The sequence below is a fragment of the Lonchura striata genome, chromosome 1A, assembly GCF_050655825.1.
Source record: "Lonchura striata isolate lonStrDom1 chromosome 1A, ASM5065582v1, whole genome shotgun sequence".
NCBI lineage: Eukaryota > Metazoa > Chordata > Aves > Passeriformes > Estrildidae > Lonchura > Lonchura striata.
The window spans coordinates 26,171,386-26,193,194 of record NC_140741.1 but is presented as its reverse complement, the minus strand read 5'-3'; the positions used below and the strand labels follow the sequence as shown (position 1 = coordinate 26,193,194).

Below are 21,809 nucleotides of genomic sequence, written 5' to 3'. Positions count from 1 at the left end.
TTGTGTGTGTGTGTGTGCCGGGTCCGGGTCCCCCCGCGGTCGCGGCTCCCTCCCGCGCCTGCCCCTTTAAGCGCCACCCGCCCCCGGACACGTGGTGCGCGCGCCGCCATGGTGCCGGCGGCGGGAAGCGGCGGTGGCGGCGTCACGTGACGCGGGGAGCGCGCCGCCCCCCCTCGCTCGCCCCCGCAGCGGGCGGGAGGCAGCGCCGTGCCCGCCCCGCCCTGCCCGGGCGGCGCGGGAAGGAGGAGGGAGCGGAGCGGGAGGAGCGGAGCGGCGGGAGCTCCATGGTGCAGGTGCGGCCCCGGGCGGGACGGGTCCGGGCGGGCGGCGGCCGCCGTGCGCGTCACGTGCGCCGCGCCTCGTGCGCCGTTTGGCGGGGGCGGGGGCATCAGGGCCGGGACCGTATTGGAGGGGGAGCGAGGGCAGCGCTGGGCACCCCATCTCCCATTGGCTGGGGGGCTTGCGCCGCCCGTCCCCATTGGCTGGTGGGGCGCAGAGGCGCTCGCCACCAGCAGTCCACAGGTGCTGCCCCACCTTGCCACCTGTGTGCTGCGGCGGAGGACACTGTGCGCCCATTGGCTAGAAGGCCCGGGAGCCCTGCTGCTATTGGCTGGCAGGGAGCAGGGCCCGGCCCCTACACCCCAACGTGCGTGTGGCCGTCATGGCGGCCGGGTCTGGGCGGCGGTGGGCGAGGGCTGGTGGGGTCGGGGGTCTCCTGTGGGGAGGCTGCAGCCCCTGGGGTGACGCCTCCCGGTGCGCTTCCCTCCAGAGCAGGCTGCGCCAGCCCCGCCATGGCCCCGGCGGTCTGCGGGACGCTCCTGGGGCTGGCCCTGTACGCCAGCAGCCTGTGCGCCGTGAGTGGTGCCGCGTTCCTGTACCATGACTACTGCGTCATCGGGGCCGGCCCCGCGGGCTTGCAGGCGGCCTATTTCCTCCAGCAAGCCGGCCGGGATTACCTCGTCTTTGAGCGGAGCCATGCTCCCGGCAGCTTCTTCGCGCTCTACCCCCGGCACCGCAAACTCATCAGCATCAACAAGCAGTACACGGGCAAGTCCAACAGCGAGTTCAACCTCCGCCATGACTGGAATTCGCTTCTCAGCCACGACCGGCGGCTGCTTTTCCGACGCTACTCTCGCGACTTCTTCCCCAACGCTGACACGATGGTGCGTTACCTGGAGGACTTTGCTTCCCTGCTGAAGCTGCGGGTTCAGTACAACACAGCCATCATCCATGTGACATTGGAGAAGAATGAGCAGGCCTGGAACGGCCATTTCTTTCTCCTGACCGACCAGGACAGGAAGAACTACAAGTGCAGGTAATAGGCAAACCTGGAGCTTGACATGCAGCTCAGAGCTTCGCCCTGTTGAGGCACGAGTATCTCCGAGGATGGAGATTTCACAGCCTCTTAGAGCTTTAATCACTATCACAGGCGGAAAACATTTTTTAGGGATTGGCAGGTGGATGGGTGGAATAACTGCTCCTGGGAAGGCATTGCCTTTCATGAGCAGTGTTTTGCTTTGGGCAGTTGAGGAGGTTGGGAGGGCTGACACAAATTGGCTGCCATGGCCATCACTGCAGCATGTGTCCTTGATAGGTATGCTTGAAATCACTTTTGTTTTATCACTAGATAATTGTTGTCTGTGAACAACATAACTCGGTTGTACTCGCAGCTAACACTGCCTTTATTACAAACTGGATTGAGTCAATTCAGTGACATCTTGCTCCCGTTTTCCCGCATGTGTTCAGGGGTGTGTCCCAGACAAGTGAAGCCCTCGTTTGGCACAGAGCTGGAACGGGATGGGGGAAGAAAAGTGGGAGTTTTTTGGGGGAGGGGCAGGGACTGTGAGAAATAAACTTCAGGGCTGCTGGGTCGCTGAATTCCCCTTCCACTCGTCCTATTTACGTGTGTGTAATCCTGTACTGCCACTGAGCTCCATTCCTAAAAACCTCGAAGTTACTTTTGTGAACATACGGAGTATATTTCTCACCTCTCCCGAGAACCTCCGCTCTACGACAGCAGGTCGTGCTGGCTGTCACTTGCCGGTGTGCTGCTGGCAGGCTCTGAGGGGACAGAAGGCAATCCCCGGACACCCACGTACTGTGAGCGAGTTGCGCTTGGGACGCTGTGTAAGCAAGGCTGGGACAGCAGGCAGTGCTGCTTGCCTCAGCCGCCTGGTGCTTCCATCTAAGTCACAAAAACTTCCTCACGATTCAAGTAAAAGCTCTTATGGAGTGATATAAAAATATCACTGTAGTTATTTTTGGTGTTAACAATTAGTGATGTTGCTAACATGTTTTTATGACTGGCAGTTACATTTCAAAATATTGAAACTATTTCCTGTCTGACTTAAAAATGACTTCTGCTCTGCCAAATGTCAACTCAAATTTTAAATCAAAGTCATTTTTATGCAACATATATAATCAACCTGTGATACTGTCAGTGAGTTCATATGAGTAGAAGTTGCATTCATGAACAGGCGAGGGTGATGCATATATACAGCACCCACACTGACTGTTGCTATATATAACAGTGTTCCTAGTTGTCCTGAGGATAGGGAAGAGAGGAGCAGGTCATTAGTTGAAGCTAGGTAGAGGTTTCTTTTGAAACCATGGCCTGTTCAGCTGGTCTAGTGCCACTGTGGAGGTCACATTGCAGTCACCTTCCACAGTGGAAGGAGGAAAGAATGAGGAGATGGAACCCCTTTCCTGAAATTCCTGCATTTCCATGTGCTATCCCTGTTCTTGCAGCTCTTTGTTGGTTGCTGCTGGAATGTGGGTTCCCAATGTGGTAAACTTTCCTGGCGCAGAGTATGTTGAAGGTTACGAGACTGTGTCCATCAACCCGGAGGACTTCGCTGGCCAAACCGTGTTGATCTTGGGCCGAGGGAACTCTGCCTTCGAGACAGCGGAGAACATCCTGGGTGTCACGAATTTCATCCACATGGTGAGCCGGTCCCGCGTGCGCCTCTCTTGGGCCACCCACTATGTCGGAGATCTGAGGTAAGGAACTGCTTCTATTCCTGCTTCTAGCACAGCTGGAATATAAACAAGGAGAATCACCTCTTTCCCAGGCAGCTGGCTGGACTGGTGCTATCGTAGTGGGGGCCACAGGGTAAATATGGAGCTTTCTATAGGACCTTGGTTTAAACTAATCCAGGTTGCAGTTGCTGAAAACAGAGGCTTGGTGAGAGCTTTTTAGCACCAGTGTGAAATAAAAACATGTCCACTTGGAAACTATAGTCTTAAATGTACTGGCTCTCAAGCTATTCCCTTGCTTCTAGTCACAGAGGAAAGTTAAGAGGCTGGTTACATCCTGCAAGGACAGCAAGGCTATTTTCCCTGTGCTGTTCCTTTGAGCCCTGAGGCTCTGAGGATAACCCTTACACTGAAAAATAGTTGGGATGCCTGATAAATTATCCCGTTTCCAGGAGATAAGACAGAACCTCTCTCCTTTACATTCTTGTATTTTCCATAGAGCAATTAACAATGGACTACTGGACACCTACCAGCTGAAATCTCTGGATGGGCTTCTGGAGGGTGATTTGGAAGATCTGGCTATCATTAAGGACAAAAAGGGAAAGCTGCACATCACACTGCAGTTCTACTTGGAGAACAGGAACATCAGCATGGGCGTTGACTCTATCACCCTCCCTCAGGATGAACTGGACAATTTTGCTACCCGCGCACCTTATGACCGTGTCATCCGCTGCCTGGGTTGGAAGTTTGACTTCTCTATCTATAATAGGTGAGGGAGAACCAGGATCTCCATGAAAAAAGGTATTTAGGCTGAAGGGCCTGAGTAGGGAGGAAAGGGAAGACCAGGTCGTCTCCTGGTAGCATTGTTTGGACCTCTGTGTGCTCTGAGGTGTTTGGTGCTGCATAGTCCTTTTTTTATCCTGCAGGTAAGGCTGTGTCCCAGTGGGAATGTGTGTCACTGCCCTCTGACCAACAGGCTTTAAGGCTGTGCAGATGGGAGCAATGAGACCTGAGTGACACAGAAAAGCTTGTGCCTTTAGAACTTAACATCCCGACCTGCCAAATCACATGTACAAGGCTAGCAATGTTCAGGTTTTTTGCTGAAATGAGGATGTTAAAGGTGCAGACCACTACAAAAAGGTTTTGTCTGGGAAAAAAAATTCCCTGAGAATACAACCTCCATTCCACCTTGGTACAACCTGCAGTTGAAAATGATACTGCTAACTTCACTGTCTTCCAAAATTAATTGTTAATGGTTTAGTTGAGAATTAGATCTTGTCCAGGGGTATCTTGAGATCAACACCTTTATCTTCCAAAGATCCTCTTTTTAGTTATAAATGCCACTGACATCAGTAGGGGTATGAAGCAGAATCTTGCAGTGGCTGCAACATAATGTGTATCAGAAACCCTTTTTATTTTTCTACTCCTGTCCTTCCTGATAGCGTGCTCTTCTCTTTTGCGTATCAGATCCCTGAGAATGATGCCAGGAAAAGGGAATATTAAGAAGTATCCTCAAATCAAACCCAGCTATGAGTCTAGAGGCACTCGAGGGCTTTTTGTTCTTGGCACTGCTAGCCATTCAGTTGACTTTAGGAAATCTGCTGGGGGCTTCATCCATGGATTCCGGTATACAAGTGAGTACTGGGGTGTACAGAAAGGGCAGAGGTAGAAATTGATCCTCCCTTTGAAGGAACAATCCATAGCTTACTGCTGGAAAGAGATTGCCGTTAGTCTTATTCTGGCAATAAAAGAACAAAACGCATTCAAGCTGCAGCTGCATCATCTGAAGTGGAGAAGTGACTTGGGGTCATACATGAAGTTTTTGGTTGTCTGTCTTTGTTTTGTCTTGTGTCTCTCTTGCCCGCTGTCTGTTATTTATGTAACACAATAGATTTCTTCCTGCCAGATGCTCTGACTCGTGACAGGCTGTGGGTGAGAGGTCTGTGCTGTGGAGTTAAAACCCAGCAACTGTGGGCAGTAGAGAGAATTTCCTTCTTTATCTGTGTGTGCCCATCCTTATCATTAAAGGAATGCTGAGAAGTAATGAAATATCCCCAAGGACCCCCCTGCCCCCTCCCCCACCACTTAGCATCACATCAGCTTTCCAAGGGCATCTCCACTGCAGTTGCCAGCAATTGGGGTGGGAGATCCTGAGCACAGAGGAGCTGTAAAGGTTGTTTATTGAGTCCTGCTGCAGCACAGAGATTTGATCTCTTAAAGCATAAGCTTTGTCTTTGTTTCTCTCCATCTCTCAGCTCGGGCAGTCCATCGCCTATTGGAAAACCGTCACCATGGTGTCCCCTGGCCATCCACAGTCTACCCTATTACACAGCTGACCAATTCCATCATCAAGAGGGTGAATGAGGCTTCAGGCCTCTACCAGATGTTCAGTGTCCTGGCTGACATCATACTGCTGAGAGAGTGAGTGAGTAATTATTCCCAGCATTGTGCTCCATAATTTCATTTCTGTTTCCTTACCATTGCCTCCCATGCTGCCACCACACCAATTGTGCTGTTCCTGTCTAAGGATGTTACCATCGCATAGTCAGCCACACCAAACCTGTACTACTGCTGCAATTGGTGCCCAATTGTGCAGACTGTTTCTCCCTCTTAAAGGGCTGAAATGGTCCAGACCTTCCCTCGTGGCTCAGAGGTGTAGTACTCTTTTACTGACCTCAGAGAAAAACTTCATTGAGTAGTGCTACTGTAGAGACAATCCCATAATCTAGGAAAACAATGGTGTCTTGTAACAATGGTGTCTGCAGCCTTTATAAGCTCTGCATCAAGTCCAGCTTGGATTTGTAATGACCAAACAAAATTACTATCTGATTACTTTTTGGCTTTAGCCTTGACCAGCTGAGGATGGGTTGGATCCCAGCTGGCTTTCTCTGGAAAATTCCAATGGTGTGTTTTCAATTCTCAGGAATGCCACAGCATTTGAATACCTGGAAGAGTACCCTATTGGAGTCCTGGCTGAGCTGGAAATGCAGACAGGAAGAAAGGCTCGCAATGGGCTCTTTGTCATCATCATGGAATATGGGAGGAATTTCTCTGGGGCTGACAAGGATGTCTTCTACTACAACCGTGCTGTGGGAGAGGCACAGCATGCCTGGCAGTCCAACTTTTTACACCCTGTTATTTACTATTACAAACACCTCCCAACAGGTAAGCTTTCCTGCTAGTTATGTGACACAACCAAAACAAAGAGAGATAAAGATAAACCAGAGCCAGAGTGGGGGTGGTACCTGAAAGCACTATTCCCCCTTCCTGTGAGACACCTCCCACCACTGTATGAGCTGAAAAGGAAGCTGAGAGTTGGCAAGAAAGTTCCATCTGTAGGACCGATATAGGGGGTGGGGGGCTGTACCAGAGACCTCACATTTGAAAATAGGAACAAACAGGCGTGCTGGAAATTTCCCCATGCCCTAAAAGAGGAACAGTTCTTCCCTTTGGCTGGCACTCTATGTGTATTTTGCAGAGCCTGTCAGATGAGGGTGGTGTTGTTTGGCCATCTTGCTGCCAAGAGAAAGCTGCTCTCTGGCAGGCCCAGGTCTGAGAGGTCACACAGACATAGAGGCAGCCAAAGGCAAGGGTTTGAAGAGGAGTGTTCTATCCAGCAGCAAACAGGCTCAGAGTAGACTTCCTTGGGAAATGAGTGCGTTGAAATCTTCATCTCCAGACACCCAGGGTCAGGGTCCAGCTTGCCTTCTCAGGAATAAGCATGATGGGTAGCAGCATTCAACACAACACAGCCCATCTGGCAGTCCCTACCCAGGGGGAACAGGAGTGAAATGACAGGAATGCTACAGGCAGGGACAGAGGGCAGCTGTGCAGTGGCAGGGCTGTTGAGGACAGAGCTAGCAGAGGGGATTGCAAACAAAAGTAATGGATTAAAAGGTCAGGACAAAAGCGGAAACAGCTGTCATAGCTGCTTTCCACTCCCCAAGCTCTTTTTAATGCCATTTTGCTTCTAAGAGACTCCCTTAATGTTCTCTTGGCAGAGCGTGAGATGAGAGTCCGTCCCCCAGACTGGCCTCTGCCCCGGCCAAATGCCATCCATCACATTGTGGAGGACTTTCTGACAGACTGGACAGCCCCAAATGCTCACATCTTGCCACTGAGGCGATTTCTGGAGAACTGCCTCAGCACCGACCTGCGCAATTTCTTTGCAGGTAATTTGTGCACAGGGTCGAAGTGGCAGGAAGGGGAGGAGCAATGTGAGGAACAAGTGACAGGAGTCATCTCTTCTGCCAGTAGCTGAGATCTCCCTGTGATGACCTGCTTGTCTCACTGTCAGTCACACCTCCTCAATGCACTCACCAGATGGTACAAAGTGCTGTTCTGTGTGTATCTTCCCAAAGAGTCCTTGCTCTTGTTCACCATGACTGCCCCAGGCATGACAGAATTTAGAGAAAGGCATATAAGGTTGGGTTCAATCCCTTTTCTGACTGCAGCTTTCCTTTCTTCTTCATTATCTGAACACTTTGTGCCATTGTGTACTGAATTTCATGTACTGGTGATTGGATTGCTTTCCCATGGGAAATGGGAGTGCTGTGAGGTGAGAGGTGAAGGGCCTCTGCTGCCTCCCTTCCTGGTCTTAAGATAGATGTGGGAAGACTCCTGCAGGAAGCCTATGAGCCACACAGAGGGAAGCCATCTTGTGCACAAAGAAGATGCCAGATGGATGCAAGCTCAAATCTAGCTCCTTTTTCTCAGTGTGCAGACTAGGGGTCCCTCTCTGCATCTGAGCTCTGCAGAATTACATCAATTACTGTGCTGCCACCCACAGCAGGGTACCAGGTGGGAAACTCCAGCCATCTTCCCTCATCCTCTCTGCCTTTTGTTTTGGGCAAGTCCCTGATAGTTCATGGGAGTATTTCCCTACAGGGTATCTCTGCTGACTCTAAGTTTTGATCCTCTCCCTTGCAGAGTCCTGTTTCCTGTTTGCCTTCACCCATCAGAAGCTGCCTCCCTCCTGCCAGCAGGGCTACGTTCGAATGCAGGGACTGGTGGGGAGCCAGGAGCTCCGGCACCACGCGGTACAGGCTGGGCTGCTCCAGGATTACACTCACACAGACTTCTCGGGTGACAGACCCCCTGACAGCCACGATGGATCACAGGAGCAGTTGATGAGAGATCATGGGATACCAGTTCGTCCTCTGCAGCATCTTGTTAATGCCAAGGATGAGCTTTAACCTTTCTTGCTCCACACTGAAATTCATAGGTGCTCTTGTGTCAGTACTGTAACAGAGATCCACAGCAGGATTCTGCCCTTTCCAGTGTCCCTTTTCCATCCCCATGCTTCCCACTGATCATGAGTTGCCAAAGACCTGCTCAGATCTTGCTGTTACAAAGAGGACCAACATACTCTGAAGGACTGAGGGACCAAAACCCAGTGATGCTGAGGTTCCCATGTTGTCTTTGCAGAGTTCAGAGTTGCCTGAAGATGGTGTTGGTGTTTATCTCACTGACCAGTATTTGCAGTGACATACAGAAGCCACAGAAGTGAGCGCAGGAACACCTGGGAAACTTCAGATGTCACCCTTCAGAGGTGGCCTGCTCACAGCCTGTGGCTCTCTGGTCTCTGGATGCCATGCACTGTGTATACTTGAAGATTTGTTTCTGCATTGAATCCTGAAGTGGTACTCCAGGCAAATTTCTGGTATTTTTCCTGCATTTGGGTTAGGGCAATTGTGTAGCTTGAGTGGGGAAAGATGCTTTTTTTAGTTACTGTATATGTCAGATAATTTATAATTTCCCAGAGAACACTACAAGGACTCTTTCCTCCACAACAGATGAGTAGCTTGCTTGGAATGCCTGGGACACAGAGACTTAAGAGTTTGGCTCTGCTGTCCTCATATTTTTCTTCTCCCATACCAAGGAGTCTAGAAGGTTAGCCCATAATTTATAAAGCATGACCAATATTTCTCCTATTTGCACTATGTCCTATCAAGAAAGTTTGATGTTGTTAAAATGCTCTTTCTCTGTTTTATTCCCCTACAGTCACCTTGAGATTCTAAAGGGACTGACAGGGAGGTTATCTGCACTTTACTGCTGCTCTTGTCAGCAACGTATGCTTGTCCATGGACTCCTTCCATGGGCCTGGAGTTGCAAAGCCAAGAGCACATCTGAGCTTGACCTCATGATGTCCCTGTGATTTCTAGGAAATACAGGAGGGATGACAGGGAACAGGCTTTCACCTCCACGTGTTTTTCAACTTTCTAGCTTCTTAAAAAATGCACACTATTGCTTCCAAACTGAGGGGGGCTGTATGTTACATGTACCTAAAGCTGTCCCAATCCCTTGAATTCAGCTGTTTCCCTAAAACTCCAGTTACTTGGAGAGGCAGAGGAGCAGAAGAGGTCAAGGAAGTGACAGAGGAGTTCTTGCTCTCTTTGAGATTGCTGGGCTACTCAAGGAATGCTGCTGTTGGAAGATAGTGCCTGTTGACATGCAGCTGGAGAGGGTGTCATGGGCCACGCTGGTCGTCGGTGGTCTCCCCTGCATGTAGGGGTGCAGGTTGATCCCGTTGCCCTGCACGGAGTTAATTGCTGTCTGGGGGACTGTAGAGCTGTGCTTTCCAGGAGCGCTTAAAGAAGCAGGTTAATTGCTGTCTGGGGGACTGTAGAGCTGTGCTTTCCAGGAGCGCTTAAAGAAGCAGGTGCAGCAGGCGGCCTTTGCGTAGCCTCAAGCTGAAGGGAGCCACCGCCGCTGGGCCCGCGCCACGTGCTGAGGGCGCGCCACGGCTCGTGCTGCGCTCGCTGCGCCCATTGGAGGGCTCCGCCGCCAATCGCTCCACGTGACATCCCACAATCCTTTCCGGGGTGGGCTAAGTGGCGGGCACGGCAGCCAATCGGAGGCGCCCGGCTCTGGGGGCGCCTGCCAACCGGCTGGCGTGCGGCCGCCCGCTCGCGGCCGCCTTCCGGCGGCGGCGGCCAATCGGCGCAGTGGGGCGGTGCCGGCGCGCGCGGTCACCTCCGCGCCTGAAGGTGCGGGCGGGGCGGCGGGGTTAGTGGGACCCTCCCGGCCGTGCCCTCCCGGCCCCGGCCCCGGGCTCGGGAGCAGCGGGGCGCCGCCGTCTGGGGTTGTTGTCGCCCCCAGGGTTGGGGGCGGGGGGCCTGCGCCGCCTGTCGGGACATGAGCTAAGGAGCCCCGCGGTATCGGTGCAGGCCCGGGTCTGCCCGGTGGGTGGGGGCAGCTCCACTCTGCAGGGCTGAGGGACACAGGGACCCTGTGCCTGCTGCTGTCTCCCTGCAAACGGGGAGGAGGCGGGGTGCGGCTGGGGGCCCCGTGCCCGCCGGGTTGGAGCTGCAGGGCTAGGCACAGGGGCAGGAAGCAGTCACGTCGTACCCCGTACTTCTCTCCTGGACACCTCCTGGCCTGGGGGCTGTCCTGCCGAGGGGACTCCGATCAGGGCACCCACCTCACAGCCACTCTCCCCACAGATGGCCCAGAGGCTGGCTCTGCAGCGGCTGCTGTCGCTCCCCGCGCGGGGGCCCCTGGCATCCCACGGCAGGGCCTTTGGCACCTCAGCCGGCCGCAGGAGCACTTTCAACGTGCAGGACGGCAGCGACTTCCAGGACCGGGTGGTGAACAGCCCCAAGCCCGTTGTGGTGGACTTCCATGCACAGTAAGTTCCGCTCGTGCCTCTTGCACCCCTCTCTGCCATCACCCATGCAGCTGTGGCCCTGTGGCTTTCCTGATGTGGTGGCACTCCGGGCTTACCATGGAGGGGCATGCCTTAGAGCTTCCCAAGCTATGCAGTCCAGTGTTGAAAGATGCTTCTGCCCATCAGGCTCAATCCATGAAGATTCCCCTCACAGCTACATCCTGCAGGAGTGCCAGGAAGGCTTTCCCCTGGGTGACATAGCTGCACCTTTCAGGTGCTCAGGTGTCATCCCAGCCCCAGTGGTGCATCTCAGGAAAAGGCTCTGATGTCTGCCCTATTATGCTTCATGGATGCAACGTCCTCTTAGAAACATTAAAGTTTGTTAACAACCACAGAGAGCTCTGCACTTGCTATGCCTCACCATTGTTATGGTGTATCATTCCATGTTTCTTAAAGCTGTGTGGTTTTGAGGCTCTTTATAGCAAATGTTTTTAATAACTCCAATGACAGCAGTTGGCATCAATAAAAATGCTGTCATCCACCTGCCAGTAAAAATATTCTTAGATACTATCTGCTGTGTTAACAATACTGATTATCTTTGGGTTTTTCACATATTTTCATAATTCTACAGTTACTGTTATATGAGCCAGTTACAGCTGATGTGGGGCAAACAGGGCAAAAAAAAAGCCAAAAAACTCCTGCTCTAAATAAACTAACTGACAGACCAAAGTGAGCATTAGTTGGGATCATCCAGGGAGGAGACGACAATTAATTGAAGCCTGAAACTGGATGCAGAGCTTCCTTAACCTTTGACAGCTCCTTTGTGAGAGAAGTGTTTTTCTAAGTCATGGTTCAGGAATTGTATTTCCAGGCTGGCTGTTGAGTGGAACAGCAGTGGTGGTAAAGGCACTGGTGTACCAGCATGCCTTCCATGGCTGCACCTGCCTCTCCTAATGTTCCCTCTTTTTTCCTGTTCCATCAGGTGGTGTGGTCCCTGCAAGATCCTAGGGCCCAGGTTAGAGAAGCTGGTGGCCAAGCAGGAGGGGAAGGTGCTGATGGCCAAGGTGGACATTGACGATCACACAGACCTTGCTATCGAGTACGAGGTAGGAGGTGGAAGAGCACAGACTTTCTTTGGCTGGCAGTGTAAAGGTGCCTCCCTGAGCAGAGCTGTGCCTGCACTGCAGCAGCATTGGAGGGGAAGCCCAGAGCCTACAGGATCCTGATCCATTGAGTCACTTGTCAGTAGGTGGATTTTGCTGCTTGGCTCTGCTCCAGCTCTGCTGGTCATGCCCAGCATCCCCACCTCTAATTCTGCAGGGAGGTGTCCTCTAGGCCTTGCAGGTGTCAGTGTAAACACTTCCCTGGCCTCAAGGAGCCTGGAGTACACGTGGCATTTTGCTGCCAGCTGGGGCTGCTCAGGTGCAGGGCAAGATTGTGAAGTTACAAGCCCCACTCTGCCGTGCTACTGAACATGGATCTTTGTGCAACCAGCCTGTCCTCTCTTTCCCTTCCTTGTTCAGGATCTCAAGCTGGGTCATAACATCCTTATCCTTAAGCTGCAGCACAAGGAGACACAGTGAGTTTTGTTTGGATAGGTAGAAGCCAAGTTAGAAATAAAACAACAGGAGCACATGTCTCTTGAAAAGGGAGGACCTTGGTGCTTACACTAGTGCGTGACATTACTGCTGGGTGTGTTCCCTTTGCTGCCTTTCTCCCAGGAAGGAGCAGAATGACTGGAGAAGGCCATGGCTTTAGTTTACATGATTCATTTATTTGTCCCCTCTGTCAGTGGTTTGGTAGTTTAAGAAACACAAAAGCCCCTCTGAGGGCCGTGCTTGCCTCTGTTGTCTCTCCTTGCAAACAACCGCTCTGCCCATGGAGTTGGGGCATCCTGCTGTTATGTTTTACAGGGGAAAAAAATGCTAAAATGCTTCAATTTCACTTGGGTATCACACAGATGGATCTGCTCCCCCTCTGCAGATGAAGTCCTGCTCCCAGGGTGACAACTAGCACAGCAAGCTCCTCAAGCTGGTCTTAAAAGTGTGAGCTGTCTCCTGAGCAAGCTGTCATTTTGTTGAGCCTGGAGAAGATGCCATTCCTGCACCCTGCTAAGCCAGGAGGAGACAGAAGTGGAAACAGCTTGTTCCCTCCCACTCTTTCCTCAGGGAGACCTTTCTGCCTGTGCTGTGGTGGCGTGCCCACACCGCTGGTGGCCACAGTCATCACTTGCAGCTCCCACAAGCTCAGCACAAGAGCCTCTGGTGCTCTCCAGGGTGGAGGCCTGCTGGCAGATACACCCCAGGCCAAGGAAGGTGGCTGCTGACTCCTGAGCAGGGCTGGCTGCTGCTAGCCCAAAAGGCTTTGTAGTTCAGAGGGTGCTGGTGAGAAGTTGAAGAGGATGAGATGGTTTTAGTGATGATCTAAGAGTGTGTAAATCCTAATAGATGCAGGGAAAGCTCTGGTAGCAACCATACTAAGGAGAAGAGAATAGAGATTATTAGCTCAACTCACATACTGTTCCAAGCCTTCCAGAAGATAGAATGAGCTGGGATTACCAGAGGATAATCTCAGATGAGTGGAAAACTGCAAGCAGGGTGTGTGCATGCAGAGAAAGGTCTGTGAAAAGAGGCTGAAAGTCCCAAGTTATGCAAGTTTGATGACGTGCTGCATCCTCTCCCCATGGGTGCTGAGGGAGCACTGTCTGCTGTGTGTTTGTTTGTGTGCAGGAAGGACTGAGGCTGCAGAGATGGGTCAGCTTCTAGCAGTTCATTTGGGAACCTTATACACAAACATGATGAAGTTTTTGTTTTGTGAGAGGCCATCCTCCACTTTTGAATTGATGCATGTGTGTCTTGTCTTGGCCATTATCCCCGTGGCTAAAACACTGTCCTTACGACTGTCTGCAAGTACCATAGCTGCAAACAGGTAGGGGCATAGGAGAATTTTCTGCTCAGATCTTTGTCGTTTGGAGGATCCTTTCTGAGGCAGAAGTTTTGTTCATGTGCTGAGCACGTGCTTAGTTTTGCTTCATCTTCTGGGAAGTTGCCATGTAAGGAGAAATGTAAGGGCTGATGGGAAGGCACCAAGTTGAGATCAAAGAGGGACCAGAGTGTTTGTGAGAGATTAGGAAAACCACAGGTGGTGTTTAGAGGGGATCAGAAAATATTTGTTTTAAAGCCATTCTTTAGAGGATCTGATGTCTGCACGCTGAGGAAGTCTTTGTTTGGGGGTTTTCAGTGTCCATGCCGCCCCCACAACTCCTTCACTAGCTGCCAGGAAGTCTCACTCCATCCATGTTTATTCCCCTGCCCACACACACACGCAGCCCCCAGCTTGCTGCCTCCTTGCACAGTGTCCTCTTCAGCAGCCTCCTTGGTGCAGAGGGAGGCAGCAGGAGGGGGAGACCCCTCCGAAGAGCTGAGGAATGCTGGCACATTCCTTTATACAAGCCCTTGGCTCTTAGCCATTCCAACTTAACACAAAACACGGATGCATTTTCTGCAACTAGGAATGTCCCCTGTATCCTTCCCTGTCCTGTTATGCCCAGCACAAAAGTGCTGTCTCTGGGAACTCCCCGTTTTATCTAATACCTTTCATCTCTGCTTGTGGCCTTTCTTCACTGCTCCAGCCAGCTCCTGACCTCTTGCCTCAAGAGCAGAAAGGGAGAAGAAATACTTTTGTTTATCTGCAGTCTCTTAAAATTCTTTAGATTCATCTCTTGCCTTAGCCAGTTGCCTTTGTGTGTGGTGACCAGGAAAGGGCAGCCCTTTCTCTGGCCACTGTGGGTGGGCAGCTCAGGAGAGCTGCTGGGTACAGAGGTAGTCTTTCATCAGTGGAGCTCCACCCTGTTACCTCCTCACTCAAGGCCTGGGTGAAATCCTTCCCCCTGCTCTGCTGTGTGGCATCTGAGCTTCTATAAAAGTTTCAGATGGGAGAGAATTCCCTTGGTACGGGTGTTGCCAGGAATAACCTGGATGGCCATGTTTGATTATTTATCTGTGTGGTCAACACTCATCAAAAGCAGACTGATTTTTTTCTGTAGAAATGCTCTTCAGGGAGGAGTAAAATTTGTTTAGCTTCAGTGCAGATGGGACCCAAAAAAAGAAAAAGTACCCTCATCTTTGCATTCTAGAAATTCCCATGATATTTGCTTCTCAGCCAGCAAAACAAAGTACGTGCTCCATTAACAGGCTGCCCTTGCTGCAGCTGGCAGGAAGGAAGCTGACAAAAACATCATGTTTTCTGTGCAGAGTAAATTTGCCTTGTGCCCCCCATTCTCATCTGGCTCTGCAGCACCATCCCCAGACCTTCCACTCTTTCTTTGGATTTGCTCACCTGCACAAAGAGGGAAAGAGACAGAGAAATCAAAGCCATGTGAAACTCATGGGTGCTCTCATCAGCCTGCAGGGCCTGGCAGCATGGTGTTGGCTGCTTCTCCATAGAGCTTCCAAGAGTTGCCTGTCCTCAGCCAGCTAGGGCCCCAGCCAGCTAGGGGCCAGCTCTTGTTTTTTTGGATGGGACTGGAGCAACTCTGCTTGATACTAACCCACTGTGCAAACCAGAGGGAGGCTCAGTGGAGGTTTGGCCTTTTCAGGGACAGAGCAGCTGAGTGCAGTGCATCATTTCTCTCTGCTAAAATCGCAAGGGAATGTATTGCCGCCATCACCCGTGCTGGGGCCCAAGCCCTCTGGATCTGCTCCCTGCAGTCACTAGGAGGAGCTGAAGATTGTGCATTGAGCAGCCCCAACGCTCCCATCCCTTCACATGACACTGCACAAGCCCTGAAGGACACTGTGGGGAGCCACGCTGGACTGCCCAGCTGGAACCGGGTGGGAAGGGAAAACAAAATGTCCCCTTCATCTCAGGCTCCCAGTGGAAGAAAAGCCAGCCCTCTGATGGATTTCCAGAGGGATTTACAGATCGTTGTTGGCAGTAGGGCTGGCAGTGCACATGGAAGGCCCCACAGGCTGGAGGAGAGTCAGTGGGCAAGATAAGGACAGAATGTGTTTTGGCGGGGGAGACTTTGCAGAGATAAGCTGTGGGGTCAGAAATGTGATTAGATCTTCCATTGCTGCAGCTCTCCAAGCTCTGGTTGTTCTTTCTTTCAGTCATGTCCCTTGAGGTTTCTGCTGTCACCAGTCAACCAGCAAGTCCCTGGGGAGTGTTGTCATTTCTAACACTGTTCTCTTGGATAATTCCCAGCAAACTTTGTTCTGAGCTAAAAAAACAGTGCCCAGAGAAGCACAGCTGCCTGCTAGCTCTGGTCAGAGGGACTATTTCATTTCATACTTAATCATAAGGGATCTGTACTGAATGACCACTGGTTTGTGACCAGATAAATAAGTGAAAACAAAAGTGGGGAAAAGAAGAAGGCTTGAAGGAGATTGACATTGCTATATAATGAGCAGGAAATCTGCCTGTGCAATGGTGGGGTGGGTTAGGATTAGCGCTCCAGTCCTGTCTGGAGAACATGGGTCCAGTCTGATGCTACCCTGGCCATAAAATGTCAAAAGGTCTTATGTCTGTGTCCTAGGTGTGTTCGTTTATGGTAGGACAAAAGGGAAGGAGAAGAAGCATTTGTACAGGATAAGGTTTTTGTATTAGCTGTGGTTTTGTCTTTAAAACTTTGGGTCTTATTTAAACTCAAAAAGCAGTTCAGCCTTATCTCAAGTCAAGTGGTGTAAGTCAGTGCAGAGAGGGGGAACGTGGAGCTCAGTTGGCCTGTTTAGCAAGAGGACATCTTACCCTAGAGCAGTGCATGCTCAGCTCCCTTGTAGCCGCTTCCTTAGACTTCCACTGGGAAACCAGGTGCAAGTGGCTTCCTGCAGGCTTTGCTCACCCTTCTCCCTGTTTCTCTTGCCCCAGGTGTCAGCAGTGCCAACTGTGCTGGCTATGAAGAACGGAGACGTTGTGGATAAATTTGTGGGCATAAAGGATGAGGATCAGCTCGAGGCGTTCCTCAAGAAACTCATTGGAGCCTGAAGTAAAAGGGTGGCTGTACCTCTGCCTCTGGACACATCCATGTTGTGCATTCCTTGCCTGGGAGAGCTGAGGGCAGGTCAATTGCCTGCCCTGTACAACCTGGGGGTTTCTTCTGTTTTGGTGATTTAGGAGATGGAAAATGTTGTAACTCTTCCCTCCTTTTCCCCCTTCTCCCCTTTCTCATGAGCAGCAGTAGTTGCAAAGGGCTCTGAGGAGCAGGGCTGCTTATTCTCAAAACGGGGAATGTAGCTGGAATTAGGAGGCTATGTTTACCAGCCAAGAGCTGACGTGCAGACTGCTGCTGCTGACTTAAGAGGAGGAATGTTTTTGTCTCTGCCTCACATCTGATAGCCCAGAGCATAGGGCAGCTGCTCCCTGCAAGATGATGGTACATACCTGCCCTGGGTGGGTTCGTTTAAAGCTGAGAATGCCACTGGCTTGTCTGTGAAACCTGTCTCTTTCTTCCTTTGTCCTTGTGTTGCTGGGACAGGTACAACTCCTCCACAAATCCATGGGTTCACATTATAATTTTATAAGAGAAAATACAGAGAAGTATTTTATAGATCTCCTTTTGTATGTCTGCAGCAGTAGAGAACACTTATCTGTCACTGCTGTCTAGCTGGGAGAATAAAACTTGATTCCACAAATCTGTCTGTCCAGAGAGGTGAGTTGGGAGTATCAGCAGCACAGTTTCTAATGATGGGCTGGGAAAGTGCAGGTTATGATTCGATCCCTACTAAAAGGTAATGTGCTGAAAACAAAATAGAGGATTCCTTCCATGGGGCTTTCAGTGCTGCCTGTAGGACCTCCTTTGTGTGCTGCTGGATCCAGGGGGCCAGAGAGAGGACTCGCCTCCCACACACAGATGAACAGCTGCTCACTGCACATAAAGAACCTGAACTGTGCTCACTCCCCTGGTGCTTGTCTTACCCCTTCCCTGTCTGTGGAGCCCGAGAGCCTCCCTCTCCTTGTGAATAATTAAATGTGGTCACATGGGTGAGTCTTGTCAGAAGGCATCCTTTTGACTTCAATTACCCTGACCTTTGGACTAAGGGTGCCTTTTGTGGGCTTCTATCTGAGCAGCCTTCAACCCTTCCAACCTCTTCCTCCTTTTTCTCACATACACCTGTTTCCTGTCAACCTGGTGCTCCCAGCCTCCTCCTGTGCTTGCAGGCAGAGTACAACAGAGAGTAAGCACTGATGATTACTGTACTGTTTAATTTCAGCTTGCTTATCTAAGCTGCATGAGAACATTGTAAATGCTTAATAATAGCTATGTACAAGCTGCTGCTTTTTTCTTTTTTTTTTTTTTTTTTTTTTTTTTTTTTTTTTTGGCCACAGCTTCTGTTTTCTTCAGTCAATCTTAAATCTACTTTGGCATTGCTCCGTTTTACCTCCCTGGTATATGAGCAGTCAGGTAATTTTTTTCTGCACCTCTGCAGTAACAATTCATGACCTTTGAAGGAACCAGGGGAGTGGTGATCCAAGTCCTGCTGCAATTGCAGTGTTGCTGACTGGCATCACTGCTCCCACCTTCTTCTGTCACCCTGGAGCCTGGGCCACAGTGCAAGGTGCTGTTGGTCTCTTGAGATGGGTGCCTCCCATTCAGGCTGGGCTGATCTCACTGCTGGCACACTGTTAGAGGTGATGTCACTTCAATGTAATCTGGTAAAGAACTGTTGGTCAGTTAAAATCAATAAAACTGGCATTTCATTTATTCCGGAGATCACAGAGGCTGTGCTGCTCCTGACCTCCTTGGGTTTCAGGCTGGGCAATTACCCCTGCAGTTTCAGTGTTCCTGCTCAGTAAACACTTCTAGTAAAGACTCTACATTTTCCTGCACAAGCAAGAAAAGTAGGGAAATAGCGTCACATACCCAACAATAATCAACTTTCTTGCCTTACCATCCTACAGAACAGGAAAAAACACAGTGACTTTGCATTGTGTAATTAAGGGGCAGTATAAAATAGTTATTTTATTGCTTCCTTCTAGGGAAAAGCAGAGATAAAGTGTCACTTAGCTGTTAAAGTGCCAGCACACTTTAGGGTGCATTATGTGAAAGCCACACCTGTTTATTTGAGATAAATGCTGAAGACCCAAGTACTTGGTGCTCTGTGGGAATCCTTCAGAGCAGTGTAACAGGTGGACAGTAGGAGGAGGGGTTTGGGGACAGTTTGAGATTCCTCAAGCAGGCTGCAAGGTTTCCACCATAGGACAGGACTTGGAGGATATTGTCTGTGCCAGGTTTTTAATTCAGCTCCCTGTTTCCCAACTGCTGGGGAAAGCTTCAGGGATTCCCACAGCGGTGTTTGTAACAGGATCTGCAAGCAGGAAGCAGTGCCAGCAGTGTATTTATGTAGTGGTTAAAGAGGGGTTGCACAGCAATTTTCATGCCACCTGAATGTGATGTTGGTCTTTCCCGACTGAAGGTAGCTGAAGCAATGGGTAATTCTTCAGCAGTAGTTTTTTTTTTCTGTGTCAGCTGGGAAAATGTTTCTCCAGTGAGGATGAAGTTTGTTTTCCCTTTTGGAGTTAAGCACATTGAATCCTCCTCTGATCTGTCAAGTATTTGCTCTCTCCTACCAAGCCTGTCTATTTAACAGTAGCTTTCTCAGCTCTTAATGTTCCTTGTTTCTATTTTAAGAGGACGTTTCAGTCAGTGCCTTCCCAAAGGGGATAACGCTCAGCTAAGCCTATGTCTCTTCCCCATGCATGTTTTGAACCCAATGCCAAGGTTTCCCCAAGGGTCAGGCACAGTGCCTCTGTCCTCACAGTCCTGTCCAAGGCGCCTGATTCCAGGCAAGCGGAGGTTTTCCATTCGTTTCTGTTGGCTTTACACTTGCATCAAGCCCTAACACAGCTGCTCCTTTCCCCAAGATGTTTGTGCCTGCCTGCTGAACTCCAAGTTAATCTCCAGCTGCTCTGGCTCATAGTGAATATGTGCAAGGAGGGAGGGAGAGCTTTTCTAGAGGTGCTATACCACGACCAGCTTTAAGGGTTGGTAGAGGATGGAAAACTCGGGTTGCTTAGCTTGTAGTACACAATGTATATGTGGTCCTCTGAAGGGGATAGTTTGAGCCAGTTTGTTTCCAGTGGTCTGACCTTGGCAGCCTGGCTGGTAAATCCTTTGCTTTATCAACAAAGAAGAAAACAAAGACAACTCCATGTCAACAAGGAAATGGTCCCCACTTACACTGCCTTAGGCAGGGCTTTTCACCAGCCAGGCTGTTGGCCTGAACAGTTTGTTAATCACTTTGAGCTTCTTCTCACACACCTCATTTTTCTCATCCAAGTAATTCAGACAGAATCAGCAGTTAAATTCTACAGCCTTGCAAGGCTGTTTGCAGCGATGTTAAGCTCAATGTTATTTAAAACTACTGCTAAAAGGTGGCAAGTGTTTGCTGTGAGTTTCCTTCAAGTTAAAGAATAACAGCAGCTATGCTAATCTAGTCAATAAAAAGATAAGATAAAACTACTGTAGGCTTGATTTCCAAGCCAAAACAGACTAGGTCACCTATTACATAGTCTCTTGTCCTCTTTACTGCCCCGGCAACACATCCAGGCTCAAGCTGTGGTTTAACCCCAGCTGACAACTAAGTACCAGGCAGCTGCTTACTTACACATCTCCTGGTGTAATGGGGAGGAGAATCGGGGAAAAAAGCAAAACCATAGGTTGAGACAGGAACACCTTAATAATTTGATTAAAGTAAAATATAAGAGTAACATAATAATACTCATAATGAAAAGGGAAACTACAAAAAGAAAGAAAACACAAGAGAAACAAGTGATGCACGATATAATTTCTCATAATTTAGCTGATTGATGCCCAGCTTATCCCTGAGCAGTGATTGGCTCCTTCCAGGTAACTCCACCACTCTATATACTGGGGATGATGTCCTATGATATGGAATATCCCTTTGGCCATCCCTTTGGATCAGCTCTACTGGCCGTGCATCTTCCCAGCTTCTTGTGTAGCTCCTCACAAGAAGGAAGAGCAGAGCATAGGGAACTGAAAAGTCCTTGAGTTAAAGTAAGCACTGTTTAGAAAGAAGTAGAGCACTGCTATGTTACCAACATTATTCTCATACTAAATCAAACACACAGCTCTGCAATGGCTGCTAGGAAGAAAATTACTCTTCCCAGAGTCTGTCCCAGTCTAAATCAGGACACTGTCGATCACCACATAGGGGTGGTGTTCTGCCATGTCCTTCTGCTCTTTTCAAGGATGAGGGGTACCTTTGTGAGCTTTGTGGTTTCTCTGCCTCAGCAGCTCTGTAACTTCAGCAACACTTTTCCCCTTAAAAGCTCTTGCAGGAAAAAACCAAGGATTGCAACTCTCAGGAAAGTGGTAGCCACAGGCTAGATGTGGTTTGGATGTGACTGCTGCGCTGAGCCAAGCCTGGTTGCTTTTTCTCTCTCTCTGCATTCTACCAGCCAGGGAAGGATACAGGCAGGAGCAACAGGGGAAACCCTGAATTTCTTAGACCAGAGGAGCCAAATCGGTGAAAATGAGAGGCCTACAAGGAGAGATTGAAAATGCATCTGCTCACATCCCAGTGGGAATGGAGTGAGGAGAAACCTTGTGGCTGTCTTCCTGGTAGCAAAGGGTCCCTTGGCCAAGGGTGGGAAGTGAGACAGGGAAACATCCTGCAAGGAGAGGCCAGAGGGAGGATATTGGAGCCGCTTGTGTCCTGAGGGTGGAGGACAGCTGGAAGCTACAGGCAACAGGGCAGCGCCCAACTTCCCACTTCACATTGACTTCCTAGGATCTCATGATCCAAAAACCACTAAAAGTGCACTAAAATTGATGTTTTTTTTCCATGGCCTGCATGAAATAAGGTCCCTACAGGTGTATATGTATATATGCATTTTTATCTACTCTCATACTCTTGTTCTCTGTTGTGGAGAGTGCCAGGAGTTTCTGTGACTCACAGATGTCCCCAGGAGCTGCAGCTGTTGACAGCAAAGGACAGGAGCCACCCTGCTCCCACCCAAGGCAAGGCTGAGCTCCCTTTACCATTCTCAGCCCCTACATGCTTCTCTTCACTGCTGCTAAAGGCTCTCTGGCTTCATCTCTCTTACAAGTGGACAAGTGATTGAGCAATTTCCTGAAAAACAGGAAATTTTTGCAGTGAGAGTCCTCTGAAACACTGACTTCAAGTCATCCAGGGGGTACAACATGCATCAGAGATTTTGGTGTTTTCCAGAGATGGTGATCTCTGGTCACCCGCATGGCTGC

At 50.1% G+C, this 21,809-nt stretch overlaps 2 protein-coding genes across 5 annotated transcripts; both read left to right on the top strand.

The window, feature by feature from the left end:
* Positions 1-143: 143 nt before the first annotated feature.
* On the top strand, positions 144-8,950 carry FOXRED2 (FAD dependent oxidoreductase domain containing 2). Of its 2 annotated transcripts, none has more exons than XM_021554113.4 (9): positions 144-293; positions 770-1,315; positions 2,749-3,000; positions 3,476-3,745; positions 4,444-4,610; positions 5,232-5,397; positions 5,900-6,141; positions 6,978-7,148; positions 7,906-8,950. In XM_021554113.4, exons 2-9 carry the CDS (start codon positions 792-794, stop codon positions 8,169-8,171), a joined length of 2,058 nt encoding a protein of 685 aa, XP_021409788.1. In that variant the 5' UTR covers positions 144-293; positions 770-791; the 3' UTR covers positions 8,172-8,950. The 2 variants fall into 2 exon arrangements, with proteins under 2 accessions (XP_021409788.1, XP_085425325.1); XM_085569199.1 differs by having other exon boundaries at positions 186-293; positions 775-1,315.
* Positions 8,951-9,920: 970 nt separating this feature from the next.
* Positions 9,921-17,217, top strand: TXN2 (thioredoxin 2). 3 transcript variants are annotated; one of them, XM_021554110.3, is made up of 4 exons: positions 9,921-9,965; positions 10,422-10,606; positions 11,568-11,691; positions 16,454-17,217. In XM_021554110.3, the coding sequence occupies exons 2-4, from the start codon at positions 10,422-10,424 to the stop codon at positions 16,568-16,570; spliced, it is 426 nt and encodes a 141-aa protein (XP_021409785.1). In that variant the 5' UTR covers positions 9,921-9,965; the 3' UTR covers positions 16,571-17,217. The 3 variants fall into 3 exon arrangements, with proteins under 3 accessions (XP_021409785.1, XP_077639510.1, XP_085425392.1); XM_077783384.2 differs by having other exon boundaries at positions 9,921-9,984; XM_085569266.1 differs by having other exon boundaries at positions 9,921-10,160.
* Positions 17,218-21,809: the final 4,592 nt, after the last annotated feature.

Coding starts and splice junctions, on each gene's coding strand:
- FOXRED2 (XM_021554113.4), top strand. CDS start 792: ATGGCCCCGGCGGTCTGCGGGACGCTCCTGGGGCTGGCCCTGTACGCC. Junction 4,611..5,231: donor CCATGGATTCCGGTATACAA/GTGAGTACTGGG, acceptor TCCATCTCTCAG/CTCGGGCAGTCCATCGCCTA. Junction 5,398..5,899: donor GACATCATACTGCTGAGAGA/GTGAGTGAGTAA, acceptor TTCAATTCTCAG/GAATGCCACAGCATTTGAAT.
- TXN2 (XM_021554110.3), top strand. CDS start 10,422: ATGGCCCAGAGGCTGGCTCTGCAGCGGCTGCTGTCGCTCCCCGCGCGG. Junction 10,607..11,567: donor GTGGTGGACTTCCATGCACA/GTAAGTTCCGCT, acceptor CTGTTCCATCAG/GTGGTGTGGTCCCTGCAAGA. Junction 11,692..16,453: donor ACCTTGCTATCGAGTACGAG/GTAGGAGGTGGA, acceptor CTCTTGCCCCAG/GTGTCAGCAGTGCCAACTGT.